This window comes from Suillus plorans, assembly GCF_016647745.1.
Source record: "Suillus plorans strain S12 chromosome Unknown HD556scaffold_45, whole genome shotgun sequence".
Classification (NCBI taxonomy): Eukaryota; Fungi; Basidiomycota; class Agaricomycetes; order Boletales; family Suillaceae; genus Suillus; species Suillus plorans.
In genome coordinates, this window is record NW_024537429.1 from 342,394 (window position 1) to 359,764 (window position 17,371).

At 47.9% G+C, this 17,371-nt stretch overlaps 1 protein-coding gene across 1 annotated transcript; it reads right to left on the reverse strand.

Moving 5' to 3' along the window:
• Nucleotides 1-3,078: 3,078 nt before the first annotated feature.
• On the reverse strand, nucleotides 3,079-5,628 carry HD556DRAFT_1537489 (uncharacterized protein; the record flags this gene model as incomplete). Its single annotated transcript, XM_041309661.1, has 7 exons — nucleotides 5,004-5,628; nucleotides 4,876-4,954; nucleotides 4,033-4,074; nucleotides 3,641-3,712; nucleotides 3,405-3,522; nucleotides 3,230-3,290; nucleotides 3,079-3,195 (listed from the first exon to the last, which is right to left on the reverse strand). Exons 1-7 carry the CDS (start codon nucleotides 5,328-5,330, stop codon nucleotides 3,079-3,081), a joined length of 816 nt encoding a protein of 271 aa, XP_041158023.1. The 5' UTR covers nucleotides 5,331-5,628.
• Nucleotides 5,629-17,371: the final 11,743 nt, after the last annotated feature.

Genomic DNA, 17,371 nt, shown 5'->3' on the forward strand with positions numbered 1-17,371 from the left:
AAATACCGACCTTTCTCTATGGGTTAGCTCTCGAGGTGCGCCAAGATCAGATATATTCGTCTTCTTCTCGACATGGTTAGGGTTTTTAGATCTGCATCTATGTCGCTCTCTCCCTCCGCTTGTTTCTCCTTGAGCGCCCTTCGCTCAGCGCGACTTAGTTGAGGCTGTGCGACACTGCTGCTGGCCCCTTCTTCATCATCATCCTCTTTCTCTTCCCCCTCTTCTCCAATTTGTTTTCTTCGTCTGAGTCGGTATCGCCATCTCGATCAGGACAAACTATCGAACGAAATTCGATGATTATCTCCCATGAAAAACTCACCATGTTACTCATACCCAATTCTCGATACACGAAACAGAACCTGTCTGTTCGGAATCGCGGTTTCGAGTACTTTGTCTCAATCGCCAGAAGGAATATCATACAGCTAGGAGAGAAGAGTGAAGTTCCTTATTTAGAAGATGACTTTAACTTGAAGCCTCACCAGTGAGTTCGAGAGAATTCAGTACTTCAGTGCCGATTAGATGTTGCTAGCATATAGGGAACGCAAGCTACTGCAATGCTAATTCATCGTGGCAAAATTGGACAGCAGCTGACATTGAGAACCCATGAGAATGCTTGGCAGCCAACGGCCTCTCGCCTTCCATAGTTGTTGAGAACTAGCTAATCATGGACTGAAGCTTGATAGAATGTGATCATATGACACTTAGGCGCTTTAGGTGTCTATGCTGTGTATAAGCTGTGAAGCGAACACGAGGATACAGCATGTACGAGTGGATTAAAGTGTGACTTTCCACCAAAGCCATCATTCCCTGCTGCCTGCCCATCGCTGCTTAGAGACCTCATCGTAAGTGATAGTTGTGAAATCTAACAGATGAAAGCTGAGATGGCGCTGCACTCTGTAGTTGAAATTATGGCTTCTAAACCGAAAGAGACATTAGCAATAAAACCCCACCAGGAATTCAAAGGACACACCGACAGGGTGCAAGGCGTCGTACACCTGCCAGGTGGACAGCGAATCATCACTTGTTCAAATGACGGCTCGCTGCGGGAATGGAACTTGAAGAGCGGGAAACAGATAGGAGAAGACTGGAGAGACGGAGAAGGTGGAGTGTACTGTATAGCGTTGTCTCCGGACGGGAAGAAAGTGGTTAGCGGGAGTGAGGACGGCGGAGTGAGGTTGTGGGACATCGACGCATGCAAAGTCATCGCTAGATGGATGGGGCATACACAACGAGTGTTATCTGTCTGCTGGAGTCGAGATAGTCGAAGAGTGTTAAGTGGATCCCCCGATGGGATTGCAAGGCAATGGGACGTCGAAAGCGGAGAGACAATCCTCGAGCCAATCGAGACTGGGCACACCTACTTGTGGGCAGTGGTCTATTCACCAGACATGTCCATGATTGCGACTGGTGGTCTTGATGGGCTCTGGACTGGAAAACCCACCGAACACTCCATCAAAATCTGGGACACAAAGACAGGCGAGCTTGTCGCAACTCTCAAAGGACACACAGAGATAGTTGCTTGCCTGGCTTGGACCAAGGACGGAAAAACTCTTATATCCGGGTCATGGGATCACTCGATTAGGACATGGAATACCAAAACATGGAAGCAAACCGCACTACTGGAAGCGCACACCGACTGGGTCTGGGCCATTGCGATATCACCCAATGACCGCATCCTCGCAAGTGCATCATGGGACAAGACAGTGCTATTGTGGAACCTCGACAATGGACAACTCATCGGTCCGCCTCTCCGGCACGCAGGCTGGCTTAACTCCGAGTCCGTATCGTTTTCGGAAGATGGAAAACTATTACTAGTAGCCACAGCCAGTGCCAGTGGCTGCTACGACGGAAACGTGTACACATGGGATGTTGCTGCAATTGTCAGAGATGCCAGCCTCGACGACCTACTTTCGGATTCAAAGGTGAGTCGGTATGAATGCCCATTGTATATTCTCACAACTGAACGCGCTCTGCCAGGCCAACAAGTTGGCAGTCCATGTACGCGACACTTTCATCAAAAGATCTTGTTATTCTCACTATATACACTCTAGGATAGTGCTGCACCACCTCCGGTCCAACGACGTCCGCCTGCTTATCGGATACCCCAGGGTTTTTTCGACGGAGTTCCACCAAATCGTTCCCATGTATGTCAACATCTATTTCATTTTATTTTCCTGACCTCTGGCATGTTCTCAGTCCTCTGCACGAAGGCGTGTCGCCTCCTCAGTATCACCTGGCAGCACACTTCTCGGCCGTTTATTCCACCGCAACCGCAACCCCTCCAGTGCTCATGCTACGTCACCATCCTCCCCTCTTGACTGGGCTCGAAATATTCTGAAACGGCGCGCACAACGTGATGAAGGTATCAAATTACAAGGGCGCAGCCCTGCAGTTGTCGAGGTTCCGTATGCGAAGGGCAAACGCGTAGGTTCCTTCTCCTTGATGGTTCCACTCCACCTGATATTGTGTAGAGAAATGCCTGCGCGAGGGAGAAACGAAAAAGACGATTTCCTCCAAAGAATCCTACTACAAGTAGTTCATGGCATCCAAAGCCCAATGTCACCCAGTCATCCTCACAACCCCAAGCTGCCATCTCTGGTTCATCCACCGCACCTTCTGTTGGCGATGCTACTGACACAGCTACAACTTTGACGCCTTCACGTCCAGATGCAACGATAAGACAGGCTGGAATTTGGACTCGCTTCTGGCTCTTTCTCGGTTGTCTCTCTCCTGAATACACAGACGGTCGTCATTAAATCTCCTCATCCTTCACGAGTCGCATGCCTTTGTATCTTGACGGATTCTTGTTCGTGTGCTTTTACCTACTTCCTCTGATGTCTTTCGAGCCGTCTTTGATGTACGATTTTGATACCATACAACTCGTCACCTCTGTTTGCAATGTACACTACCCATTCATTTTTGCAGCTCAAGACTTACCGTTGCAATTCGTGACGAATGTGCACAAAATTCTAGCTGCAACATAGCGTCGACAATGAACACGAACAACTTGATACGGCAGCAGAGCAAAACACCCTAAGGATGTCTCTCTATCAAGTCAGGTTCACTGGATGCCGGTACCTACCAATGCATCGATAATCGAGGTTTGTTATCGTCCGAATTGTAAGTAGCTTGATACCAGTCATTGAAACCGGATGCCGAAGACGAAGATGGATTCGGGAATTGAGAATACGAATACTATACAGGTGTCGATGCAGATCAGAGCACTTACTTCGCGACGCGTCGGGCTAGATGGAAAACCTAAAGCGGCGTTATCGCTAACGAACGATAATCTGATATCAGAATCCATCAACATCAGTGCAGTACAATGGTCTTGAAACAAAATCAAAGAAATGCCATTTCATTCCAGTACAACCCCGAACTGCATCGCCCCATTGGACTGTGACCTCACAGCCCCACTCAACTCCTCCCAATCCCCACTTGTCAATCCAAAATTCAAGTTCTCCTCTCCTTGCATCGTAGTAAGTCTTCCCAAGAACCCCCAGAAACTGCGTTTCTGTACAGCTGAAAAAGCGCCGTTGCAGTTCGTCGCGAATGTATATAAAATCCTAATTCCATCCCAGGATCAACAACCCAATGTGGGAGTGGAAAGAAGGAAAGGTGGAATTGGGATCGCACTCACCTAACAATATTCTCCTGAAGTCATCTTTATCTATCTCGCCATCAACACCGAACGGGATAGGTTCGATCAAGGCTGATATATCGTATCAACGCATCGAGAAAAAAACCCCTTGCTCTCCTTCCTCCTGAATCGCAGAGAGCGTGAGAGCAGACGTAGAGACGGACGATGGATCAGAGAGCAGTGAATTTGCGTGGATTGGGGGTGGTGCGTTTTCTGGAGTGGGGAGGCTTATGTTTGGTTGGAGGTTAACTTGGGACGAAGGGGTGGTTGGGAGGAGGAGTGTGTTTAGTAGGAATGTTGTTTTTCTGCGAACACGGATTTCTGAGTCTGGTATTCGTCAGGTGTGAGTGTCAATCATGAAAAGAAGGTAGGGGTTGTGGCACGATACACACCTTCCAAGCACATCCTCAACGCGCTCCATCCATCCACCACATCTTTTGAACAGCAGCAGCATTCAGTCTCAGGAGCCCAGAAAGCGCATATAGTGCTCGTGAGCGGGTCTCAGCGGAGTTGGACGAGGGGGAGAGGGTTTGAGGAGTGTGGGGAGAGGGTCGATATCGAGATACTGTTATCAAATAGAACATGAACACAAAGTACTTTAATTAGGGTGAATTGAATTTAGATTATGAACTGGGTGCGTGTTAGTGCACTGCCTATGCTGTGTATAAGCTGTGAAACGAACACGAGGATACAGCATGTAAAACGACGTACCAGGAAGTAAGTGGTTTCCGTTCTAACTTGACCATCAAACCTATCATTCCCTGCTGCCTGCCCATCGCTGCTTAGAGACCTCTTCGTAAGTGATGGTTTTGAAGTTTGATCGATGAAAGCTGAGATAGTATTGCACTCCATAGTTGAAATTTAGGAGTATGGCTTCATCCACCACTAAAACGAGAGAGACATTAGCAATAAAACCACACCAGGAATTCAAAGGACACACCAAACCGGTGCGAGGCGTCATACACCTGCCAGGCGGACAGCGAATCATCACTTGTTCAGTTGACGGCTCGCTGCGGGTATGGAGCTTGAAGAGCAGGAAACAGATAGGTGAGGACTGGAGAGACGGAGAAAGTGAAGTGTACTGTATAGCGTTGTCAGATATTGGGGCAGTTCTTCATGGGCCTCGTCTGGAAAGTTCTCAGGTACAGCGCCATGCTCGAGGCCATCGTCCTGATAAAATTCTGTACCCAATTGCAATTAGAGCCTCGATCATGACAGAGTAGAAGGACTCATACCTTCGATAGTGTCATTATCCATTCTGATCCCATCCAAGTCATTCATATGAATAGACGAATCATCGGGCTGGAGTTCAGGCTGATGAGAGCTATGTGAGTGATATCTATAGAATGCAAAGAAGACTTACCTCGAATGAAGGTGCTAATTCCGGGCTGTCCGACCGTCCCTTCTTTCTAGATCTAACTTCCTTGTCATCAAAATCTTCCCGAAGTTCCTGTGGTCTTTTGCTGGACGAGAATTCGGCTGGAAGATCCAGTGATGGGAGATCTGGCGCAATGGTGAAAGGGACCGGTGGAAGACAAATCGACGGTCTGCTGGCTTTGTGTCTGAAGTAAGTAGCCTTAGAAACCTGTGTGTTCCGTCCTCCAGTCTTATGGAGACAAGCACTACAGTCGCAGACATAGATGGTAGTGCCGTCGTCCAGTCTATGTGCGCCAGCTTTGATGGAGTCCATAGTAGTAGTGCCTGCAAATTTAGACTTGGTGATATTTTGATCGATCTGATTTAAATCGTGCCCGCGCAGGCTGTAAAGTTTTCAAATTTGCCAAGTTTGATTACCGTTTGTAAACCATTCATTGCAAATTGTGTTTGCATCTTTGCACTTTGCGTTGATTTTTTGGACTTTGCATTTTTTTTGGACTTTGCGTAGCTTTGCATTATTTTCATCTCAAATTATTTAGATTTCTATCTACCTCAATTTGTACTTAGACGTCTATCTACACATATCCACCTCTTTCTTGTCGATTTTCACTGGGTGTCAATCACCAACTCGCAGTGCAACTCGATGTTTACACCGCATGGGGCAGTTGCCATGAGTTGCGTAAATTTCCGAGTCGAGTCGATGTTAACTCGATTTCAACTCACACCGGCGGCAACACTAACTACTGGAAGCGCACACCGATGAGATCTGGGCCATTGCAATATCACCCAGTAATGACCGCATCCTCGCAAGCGCATCGTGCGACAAGACAGTGCTATTGTGGAACCTCGACAATGGACAACTCATCGGTCCGCCCCTACAGCATTCAGAGCATGTGTATTGCGTGTCATTTTCCGTGGATGGAAAACTACTAGCCACTGGCTGCCACGACAAAAACGCGTACACATGGGATGTTGCTGCGATTGTTAAAGAAGCCGGCCTCGATGACCTACTTTCGGATTCAAAGGTGAATCGATATGCATGTCTCATTGTTATATTTTCACAACTGAATGCGCTCTGCCAGGCCAACAAGTTGGCACTCCATGTATGTGACACCTTCACTAAAAGATCTTGTTATTCTCAGCATATATACTCTAGGCTAGTGCTACACGACCTCCAGTGCAACGACGTCCGCCTAATCATCGGATACCCCAAGGTTTCTTTGATGGAGTCCCACCAGATCATTCTCATGTATGTCATCACCGTCAATTTGGTTTTGTTTTCCTGACCTTCATGTTCTCAGTCCTCCGCACGAAATCATCACCACTCCTCAGTACTGCTAGGCAGTACGTTTCTTGGTCGTTTATTTCACCGCAACCGCAGCTCCTCTGGTACTCATGCTACGTCACCACCCTCCCCTCTCGACTGGGCTCGAAACCTTGTGAAACAGCGTGGGCGAAGCGGTGAGTTGCAAGGGCGCAGCCCTGCTGTTGAAGTTCCGTATGCAAAGGGAAAACGTGTATGTTCTCTCTCTCTTTCGGGTGTTCACTCGCAACTTAATCTAATATCACATAGAGAAATGCTTCAGCGAGGGAGGTTGCATTTGCAAAACAGAAACAGAGACGGAAAACGAAACCATCACACTCGAAGATCTCTACTGCAGGAAGCCCACAGCCTCCCAAGCCCAACATCACTCAACTATCTTCGCAACCACAGACAGCTGACTCTTCGTTGTCCACCGCGCCTGCTGCTGGTGATGCTACCGCAGCTACAGTTTCAACAACAACGTCGCGCCCTCACGCAACCATAAGAGACGTTGGACTCTGGACTCGCTTCTGGCTCTTCATTGGTTGTATTTCTCCTGAATATACGGACGGTAATCATTAGATCTTCTCATTCTTCACAAGTCGCATGTCTTTACATCTCTCTATGGACTCTCATTGATGTGTTTTACCCAATTCCTCTAATGCATTTCGGACCGTCCTTTATGCACAGGCCTAGCGCCGCCTAGGTCGTGACTGCTAGAAACATCGCACCAACCTGTCTGTATGAACGATGACGTTCCATGTGAATTCTACTGCAAAGACTGGATGTCGGTATTAACCCAATGTTTTGAGACCTGCATGCCTTGTGACAGCCTCCGTATCATATCCCTACCTCCCATCTTCTTCTACCACTTATCCCACCCATCGCTTAGCCCACCCTTAGCCCACCTTCCCATGCCTACGATTTGCGCACCATGGCCTGCATAACGGACCTGACGGGTACGGGATCCACGCGAGCGTCCTTGCACTATGGTGCTGCCCTGATAGGCTGCTTTTCCAAATGACCCATCCGTCGCTCAAGGGATTGTCGCGCTAGCGCCAAGTGCTATTCAAACGAATCCGTCGATGGTGCGTACTTTCATCGTTTTTGTTTTACATCACTACTAACACTGATACGTCACCCTCACACCAGATGATAATCGAAGGCGTTTGACCTGCAGTCCCCATGCAGAACACCATCGGCCTCATTGACATGTTTCGAAGGCTTTTTTTGATGGTGACAAAGAGGGTACGGTTGTCTTCCTTTTCCAAGTCCAGCTCATAATACACTGCTAACTAGAGTTCCACTCAGAGTGCCGCCCAGGCCGAGGCAAACCAGGGCTGAATCGTCATTATATTTTATATTCCCCAGGTTATTGAGTTACTCAGAACAGCGGGCAGCCAAGATGACCCTTGATAATCTTACAAAGTGCGTTGTCTTCGTTTTGTCTCCTCTATATATTCTCCTTACCTCAACAGACTGTTATCAGCATTTCATGACGAGGGCATATGTTCAACGGATGTATTGTATTAAGCTGGTGGATCCATGCCCTGTTGCTACACATGTGCTAATCTATACGGTGATCTGTATTCCGCTGTTGCAACATTGATATGCGGCACAACTTCACTGAGCTGCACGTTAGATCACCGGGAAGATTCCATGATGACCGAGAACAAACAAAATATCAGCAAACATTGTCGTTAGGAACTACAAACTGCAAGGTGCGATGATGGTATTGTGGGAACGAACTAAGGCTCTCCATATATTGTAGTAGGCTTCAATGCTCCGAGGACTCGATAACAGTGCGCGTGACACCAGGGCCGTCTCCTTGCGATGACCTGAAGACTTCCACGTCGCCTAAGCTCTAAGATCTTGTCAGATACCTACGGCATCAATTCCATCAGAACATGAGACTCGAAGAACAACGTGGTTCTCCGGAACACAGCATTGACACCAATTAGATGCTTGTTCCTCACAGTCAAATGAACCCCATTGCTAAAGCTCGATTGCTATCCAGGGCAAATGGACACCCGACATCATTTCCAGCGTGAAACAGAAGACCTCAAACGAAGTCAAGCCTCAGGATAATCATCAGGTACTACCGTTACTCATACCCAATTCTCGATGCGCGAAACAGAACCCGTCTGTTTCGGAATCGCGGTTTCGAGTACCTTGTCTCGATCGCCGGGAGAGATATAATGCAGCTAGGAGAGAAGAGTGAAGTGCATGGTAGGGAATGTTCTTCAGCTGTTTGTTCGTAAGATGTTGCTGATCTGATGTACGTCCTTATCGGAGGTAGAAGGTGACTTAAACTTGAAGCACCAGTGAGTTTGAGAGAATTCGGCGCCGATTAGATGTTGCTAGCATATAGGCAACGCAAGCCACTGCGATGTAAATTCATCGTCGCGTTCGACAGCAGCTGACATTGAGAACCCATTGGAGTGCTTGGCAGCCAACGGCCTCTCGCCTTCCATAGTCGTTGAGAACTAGCTAATCATGGACTGAAGCTTAATAGAATGTGATCATATGACGCTTGGGCGCTTTAGGTGCACTGCCTATGCTGTGTATAAGCTGTGTAGCGAACACGAGGATACAGCATGTAAAACGACGTACCAGGAAGCAAGTGGATTCAGTTCTATCTTGACCACCAAACCTATCATTCTGTTGCCTGCCCATCGCTGCTTAGAGACCTCCTTGTAAGTGATGATTTTGGAATTTTGTCGATGAAAGCTGAGGTGGTACTGCACTCCGTAGTTGAAATTCTGGAGTATGGCTTCATCCACCGCTGAAACGAAAGAAACATTAGCAATAAAACCCCACCAGGAATTCAAAGGACACACCAAACCGGTGCGAGGCGTCATACACCTGCCAGGTGGACAGCGAATCATCACTTGTTCATTGGACGGCTCGCTGCGGGTATGGAACTTGAAGAGCGGGAAACAGATAGGTGAGGAGTGGAGAGATGGAGAAAGTGAGGTGTACTGTATAGCGTTGTCTCCGGACGGGAAGAAAGTGGTTAGCGGGAGTGAGGACGGCGGAGTGAGGTTGTGGGACATCGACACATGCAAAGTCATCGCTAGATGGATGGGGCATACACGGCCAGTGTTTTCTGTCTGCTGGAGTCGAGATGGTCGAAGAGTGTTAAGCGGATCTAGCGATGAGATTGCAAGGCGATGGGACGTCGAAAGCGGAGAGACAATCCTCGAGCCAATCGAGACTGGGCACACCTACTTGTGGGCAGTGGTCTATTCACCAGACATGTCCATGATTGCGACTGGTGGTCTTGATGGGCTCTGGACTGGAAAACCCACCGAACACTCCATCAAAATCTGGGACACAAAGACAGGCGAGCTTGTCGCAACTCTCAAAGGACATACATGGGCAGTGACTTGCCTGGCTTGGACCAAGGACGGAAAAACTCTTATCTCCGGGTCAGACGATCACTCGATTAGGACATGGAATACCAAAACATGGAAGCAAACCGCACTACTGGAAGCGCACACCGACTGGGTCTGGGCCATTGCAATATCACCTAATGGCCGCATCCTCGCAAGTGCATCAAGCGACAGTACAGCGCTATTGTGGAACCTCGACAATGGACAACTCATCGGTCCGCCCCTACAGCATGCAGACTGGCTTAACTCCGTATCGTTTTCGGAAGACGGAAAACTACTAGCAACTGGCTGCCGCGACAAAAACGCGTACACATGGGATGTTGCTGCAATTGTTAAAGAAGCTGGCCTCGACGACCTTCTTTTGGATCCAAAGGTGAGTTGATATGCATATCTCATTGTATATTTTCACAACTGCCAAATGCGCTCTGCCTGGTCAACAAGTCGGCACTACATGTACGTGACACCTTCATTAGATCTTGTTGTTCTCACTGTATGTGCTCTAGGCTAGTGCCACACAACCTCCGGTTCAACGACGTCCGCCTGCTTATCGGGTACCCCAAGGTTTTTTCGATTCGGAGTCCCACCAAATCGTTCCCATGTACGTCATCACTATCAATTCGATTTTTCCCCTGACCTCTGACATGTTCTCAGTCCTCTGCACGAAGCCGCTCCCACTCCTCAGCATCGCCAGGCAGCACGCTTCTCAGCCGTCTATTCCACCGCAACCGCAGCCCCTCCAGTGCCCGTGATACATCACTGTCCTCTCCTCTCGACTGGGCTCGAAACATTTTGAAACGGCGCAGACAAAGGGGTGAAGGCATTGAGTTTCAAGGACCCAGTCCCGCAGTTGTCGAGGTCCCATATGCGAAGGGCAAACGTGTATGTGCCTTCTCTTCCTTGATCGTCCTACACCACTTAATTTCACGTAGAGGAATGCTTGCGCGAGGGAGAAACGGAAAAATCTGTTTCCTCCGAAGATCCCTACCGCAAGTAACTCACGGCCTCCAAAGCCCAATGTGACCCAGTCATCTTCGCAACCACAGACTGCCATCCCTGATTCATCCACCCCACCTCCCGTTGGCGATGCTACTGGCACAGCTACGACCTCAACGACTTCGCGCCCAGATGCAACGATAAGACAGGCTGGACTCTGGACTCGCTTCTGGCTCTTTCTCGGTTGTCTCTCTCCTGAATATACGGATGGTCATCATTAGATTTTCTCATCCTTCACAGGTCGCATGCAATCACATCTCTCAACGGACTTTTGAGACGCTTTACCTACTAGTACTCCCTTCAATATATTTTGAGCCGTCCTTTATGCACGATACGGATGCCAAACGAACGCCTCATCATCTCCGTCGAGATGTATACTACGCATTCATTCTTCTGCAGCTGCGACAAAGCGACGATCATTGCATGAACATTGATGATCTAATACAGGAACCGAACCAAGACTTGCCTAGTGATATCTCGCCATCGAGTCAGTCTTAAACAATGACGATGGTATCTTCCTGAATAACCAACAGCATCAATACCAGTCGTTGCAGATACCGAAGATGAAGATGGGTTCGAAATACTATCTAGGTGTCGATGCATGCGGAGAGAGACTCTGATCAGAGCATGTACTTCGTGACCTGTTGAGCGAGTACAATGGCATTATCACAAAAGAACGATATCACACTTCGTTGACATTAGTGTTGTGCTGTGGTATTGAAACAAATCAAAATAATGCCATTTCATCCTACCCCGAGTACCACATGAACTGCATCGCACTGCGACCTTACAGCCCCATTCAACTCCTACCTGTCAATCCAAAATTCAAGTTGCCTTCTCCTTGCGCCGTAGTAATCCCTCTGAAGATCCTCCCAAAGATTGCGTTTCTGCACAGCTGAAAACGTGCCGTTGCAGTTCGTCAAACGTATACAAAATCCTATGTAGTTCCGTCCCAACATCAATAATCAAACATCATACAAGAGGAGAAAGTGGAATTAAGATTGGGATCGAACTCACCCCACAATATTCTCCTGACCTTATCTCCATCCCGCACCCAACACCGAACAGGACAGGTTCGATCAATGCTGACATCAACGCATCGGGCAAAGAACACTGCTGCTCTCCCGCCTCCTGAATCGCAGCGAGCGTGAGAGCAGAGATGGAAATGGATCACGGATCAGAGAGCATCGAAGCATGGGAATTGGCATGAAAAGTTGGGGGTGATGCGTTTTCTGAGGTGGGAGGGACTTATATTTGATTGCGGGTCAACCTGAGGTTGGGAGGAGGGGGATACCAACGGGTTTGCATTTTGAGTGTGTCGCTTGTACCTAGGAGGAGATTGTGCAGGAGCTGCCATATCCCTAGTTTCTTCAGGTCTATGTCATGCCATTTGTTAGGTCGCACATCAATCCACTGCATCATTCACAATATCGATATTCGGAAATAGCTATATTCCATCGTAAGCAACCATGACACACACGAGGTTCGATCATCGGAGAGACGGAACGCACATCTCGAGATCATCAAGCGCTTGTAATTTATTATCTTCAGCTTGTCTTTTATTCAGGACTACTGTAAGAGCTGCTTTCATGAGGTGAGCATCTGGTTTACCGCTGCAAATGTGTTCAATGATTCCGGGATCGAGCTTAACTGTCCTGCTTTCATAGTAGCCGGCTTCTCGCCTTCCATAGTTGTTGAGAACTAAATAATGATGAACTGAAGCTTAACGAAATGTGATCATATGATACTTGGGCACTTCAGGTGCACAGCTAATGCTGTGTATAAGCTGTGAAGCGAACACGAGGATACAGCATGTACAACAACGTACCAGGAAGCAGTGGATTCAACTGTGACTTTCCACCAAAGCCATCATTCCCTGCTACCTGTCAATCGCTGCTTAGAGACCTGCTGGTAAGTGATACTTTTGAAATCTGACAGATGAAGGCTGACACGGGGGTGCACTCCGTAGTTGAAATTCTGGAGCATGGCTTCACCGACTGCTAAACCGAAAGAGATATTAGCAATAAAACCCCACCAGGAATTCAAAGGACACACCGACATGGTGCAAGGCGCCATACACCTGCCAGGCGGACAACAGATCATCACTTGTTCATTGGACGGCTCGCTGCGGGTATGGGACTTGAAGAGCGGGAAACAGATAGGAGAAGACTGGAGAGACGGAGAAAGTGGAGTGCGCTGTATAGCGTTGTCTCCGGACGGGAAGAAAGTGGTTAGCGGGAGTGAGGACGGCGGAGTGAGGTTGTGGGACATCGACACATGCAAAGTCATCGCTAGATGGATGGGGCATACACAACGAGTGTTATCTGTCTGCTGGAGTCGAGATAGTCGAAGAGTGTTAAGTGGATCCCCCGATGGGACTGCAAGGCAATGGGGCGTGCAAAGCGGAGAGACAATCCTCCAGCCAATCGAGACTGGGCACACCTACTACGTGTGGGCAGCGGTCTATTCACCAGACATGTCCATGATTGCGACTGGTGGACGTGATGGGTCCTTGACTAACGGACCCGCCGCGTGCTCCATCAAAATCTGGGACACAAAGACAGGCGAGCTTGTCGCAACTCTCAAAGGACATACATGGGCAGTGCGTTGCCTGGCTTGGACCAAGGACGGAAAAACTCTTATCTCCGGGTCATGGGATAACTCGATTAGGACATGGAATACCAAAACATGGAAGCAAACTGCACTACTGGAAGCGCACACTTCCTGGGTCTTTGCCATTGCGATATCACCAAATGACCGCATCCTCGCAAGCGCATCATACGACAAGACAGCGCTATTGTGGAACCTCGACAATGGACAACTCATCGGTCCGCCTCTCCGGCACACAAATCTCGTTGAGTCCATATCATTTTCGGAAGATGGAAAGCTACTAGCCACTGGCTGCTACGACAGAAACGTGTACACATGGGATGTTGTTGCGATTGTTACAGAGGTCGGCCTCGACGACCTTCTTTTGGATCCAAAGGTGAGTCGATGTGCACGTCTCATTGTATATTCTCACAACTGAACGCGCTTTGCCAGGCCAACAAGTTAGCAGTCCATGTACGCAACACTTTCATCAAAAGATCTTGTTATTCTCACTATATACACTCTAGGATAGTGCTGCACCACCTCCGGTCCAACGACGTCCGCCTGCTTATCGGATACCCCAGGGTTTTTTCGACGGAGTTCCACCAAATCGTTCCCATGTATGTTAACACGATTCACTATCAATTTTATTTTATTTTCCTGACCTCTAGCATGTTCCCAGTCTTCTACACGAAGGCGTGCCGCCTCCTCAGTATCACCTGGCAGCACACTTCTCGGCCGTTTATTCCACCGCAACCGCAGTCCCTCCAGCCTGAGTGCTCGTGCTACACCACTGTCCTCTCCTCTCGACTGGACTCGAAACATTTTGAAACAGCGCAGACAAAGAGGTGAGGGCATCGAGTCTCAAGGACCCAGTCCCGCAGTTGTTGATGTCCCGTATGCGAAGGGCAAACGTGTATGTTCCTTCTCTTCCTTGATCGTCCTACACCACCTAATTTCACGTAGAGAAATGCTTGCGCGAGGGAGAAACGGAAAAAACTATTTCCTCCGAAGATACCCACTACCGCAAGTAGCTCACGGTCTCCAAAGCCCAATGCCACCCAGTCATCTTCGCAACAACAGGCTGCGATTTCTGGTTCATCCTCCACACCTCCCATTGGCGATGCTACTGGCATAGCCACGACCTCAACGACCTCACGCCCAGATGCAACGATAAGACAGGCTGGACTTTGGACTCGCTTCTGGCTTTTTCTCTGTTGTCTCTCTCCTGAATATACAGACGGTCATCATTAAATCTCCTCATCCTTCACGAGTCGCATGATTTTCCATCTCTCGACGACCTTGATATGCTTTACCTACTCTCTCTGATGTCTTTCGAGCCGTCTTTTATGTACAATATTGATACCATACAACTCATCACCTCTGTCTGCAATGTACACTACCTATTCATTTCTGCAGCTCAAGACTTGCCGTTGCAACTCGTGACGAATGTATATAAAATTCTAGCTGCATCATAATGTCAACAATGAACATGAACAATTTAATACGGGAGCGGAGCAAAAGACCCTGAGGATGTCTCCCTATCAAGTCAGGCTCAATGGATGCCGGTACCTACCAAAGCATCGCTAATCGAGGTTTGTTATCGTCCGAATCGCAAGTAGCGTCATCGAAACCAGATACCGAAGATGAAGATGGATTCGGGAATTGAGAATATCATATAGGTGTCGATGCAGATCAGAGCACTTACTAAGTCACTTCGTGACCCGTTGGGCTAGATAAAAACTCAAGTGGCATTATCACTAACGAACAATCATCTGATATCAGAATTCATTAACATCAGTGCAGTACAATGGTGTTGAAACAAAATCAAAAAATGCCATTTCATTCCACCTCACGTACAACCCCGAGCTGCATCGCACCTGCCACACGCATCGCACTGTGACATCACAGCCACACTCAACTCCTCTCACTCCCCACTCGTCAATCCAAAATTCAATACGGGAGCGGAAAGAAGGAAAGGTGCGATTGGGATCGCACTCACCTAACAATATTCTCCTAAAATCGTCATCTTTATATCAACACCGAATGGGACAGGTTCGATCAAGGCTGATATCAACAAATCGAGCAAAGACCCCACTTGCTCTCTCTCCTCCTGAATCGTAGCGAGCGTTAGAGGAGAAGTAGAGACAGACGCCAGAGAGCATTGAAACATGTGAATTTGCGTGGATTGGGGGTGGTGCATTTTCTGACGTGGAGAGGCTTATGTTTAGTTGGAGGTTAACTTGGGAAGAAGGAGAGGTTGTCATATCCCTAGTTTCGTTAGGTCTGTGTCATACCATCTGTTAGATCGAACACCAATCAATCCATGGGAGTATAATCACCGTTCGATAATAGGACGTGATGGAACGCACCATCTCGGGATCATCAAGCGCTTGTAATTCATCATCTTCAGCCTGCCTTTCATCGAGGTCTACTGTAAGAGCTTCTTTCATGAGTTGGGCATCTGGTTTACCGAGAATGCGATCGATGATTCCGTTGAATCCATAGTGAACACAGGTCAGTTTACAACACCCTTCGAGGCCATTAATGGCGGGTAGTAGTACGTCTCTCTGGTATATCTCGGAGGATGTCTCGCTTCGGAATACGCTCTCAGGAAGTAAAGGTACAACAGCTGCATGAAAAAAACGCTCGTCAATCAAAAACACCATACACTGCGTGTTGTCCAAAAATTCCGACGGCTTAGAGATGGCTGAGAATCTGGGGGTGCCTAAGGTTTCAGCCACGTCGAAGCCATCAAATATCAGTCAACTTCTACGATGTCGGAAATTTGACCCTTTAAATTACCACTGGTGTCAACAATGGCTCGAACTTAGAGCCACTCTCACCTGCGTACTATCTACGTTTCAGCTACATCCACCTGGACTCAGTTGTACATGACCTGCAGCTAACATATATATACGAATTATGAATGAAGCTGTGCCACACGGTAAGTGTTCAGATCAAGGTGCACGGAGTTTAAATTTACCTTGTTCTTGACGCTCGACAACTGTTGGGGATGACTGCTATATCATATTTCAAGTCCACACCTGTTCTCACTTATCATGGTTAGAATGATGTGGTATCTGACTGGGTACCCGACTACACCGACGAGGGTGCTCTCCAACGAAGACTAGCAGTAAGACCTACCCACTTCGAGAATATAAAAGCCTGCTTGCTGAGACTCTAACTACAGAACTCGAGCTATTCAATCCACACTTAATCTCAACTACTTGTCACCCCGACCCTTCGTCAGTAATTTGACTTTCCAGTTGTGAGTGTCCGTGAACTTGCTTTGCACAAGAATTTCACCCAACGTTTCGCAGCAACGACCTCGGCAAGGAGGTCACGATCATGCTCGCCTAGAGTCCCAACCTGGACAGTCTCTATGAGCACTTCTTTCTGATAGTTTGGAGGTAAGTGTGTATACTTCTGTTAGGGATTATTTAAAACCTTGCAATTGTTTCAGGGTCAGCAAATTCGGGAAGTCGGGTGGGTGTTCCTATTCTCTTGCTGCCAAGTTGCCGACTTACATATGAGCCCTCTTTCCAGGTCCATACTGGGCTACCGAAACTCACACAGCCCAGTAAGTAATGACAAGATCAATAGTCTTGAAAGTCGCTTATATATTGTATAGGCTTGCCGCTTGCTTGCTTCAGAGCCCAGGTCGAGAGTGGGAAGGCCATCAGCGCTGCGACCTCCATCAATATCAATGTGAGCAACTCTCATCTACTCTGAAATTGCTAGCACCAACGCGAGCCATAATGCAGAACAGCAAGAAAACAACCTTGACAAAAGCCAACAACGTCTATCATTTCTCTGTAAGTCTGGCTTCCGTTGATTTTTATCTTGACCCCCAATGAATACCTCGTGTAGCCTCTCCCTCGCCAGTGTGTGCGTGCATACAACTATGTCGCATATAGTCAGGCTACCAGAGGTGTAGCGAGCGGGTGGCATCGGCATTGTATTTCCTATAGCTACCATGTATTCGCAATTTAAATGGAATATTAATGCATATTCATAATATTTAAAATCATTATCAAATAAAGTGTACATCATATGCATGTGGTTTATTAT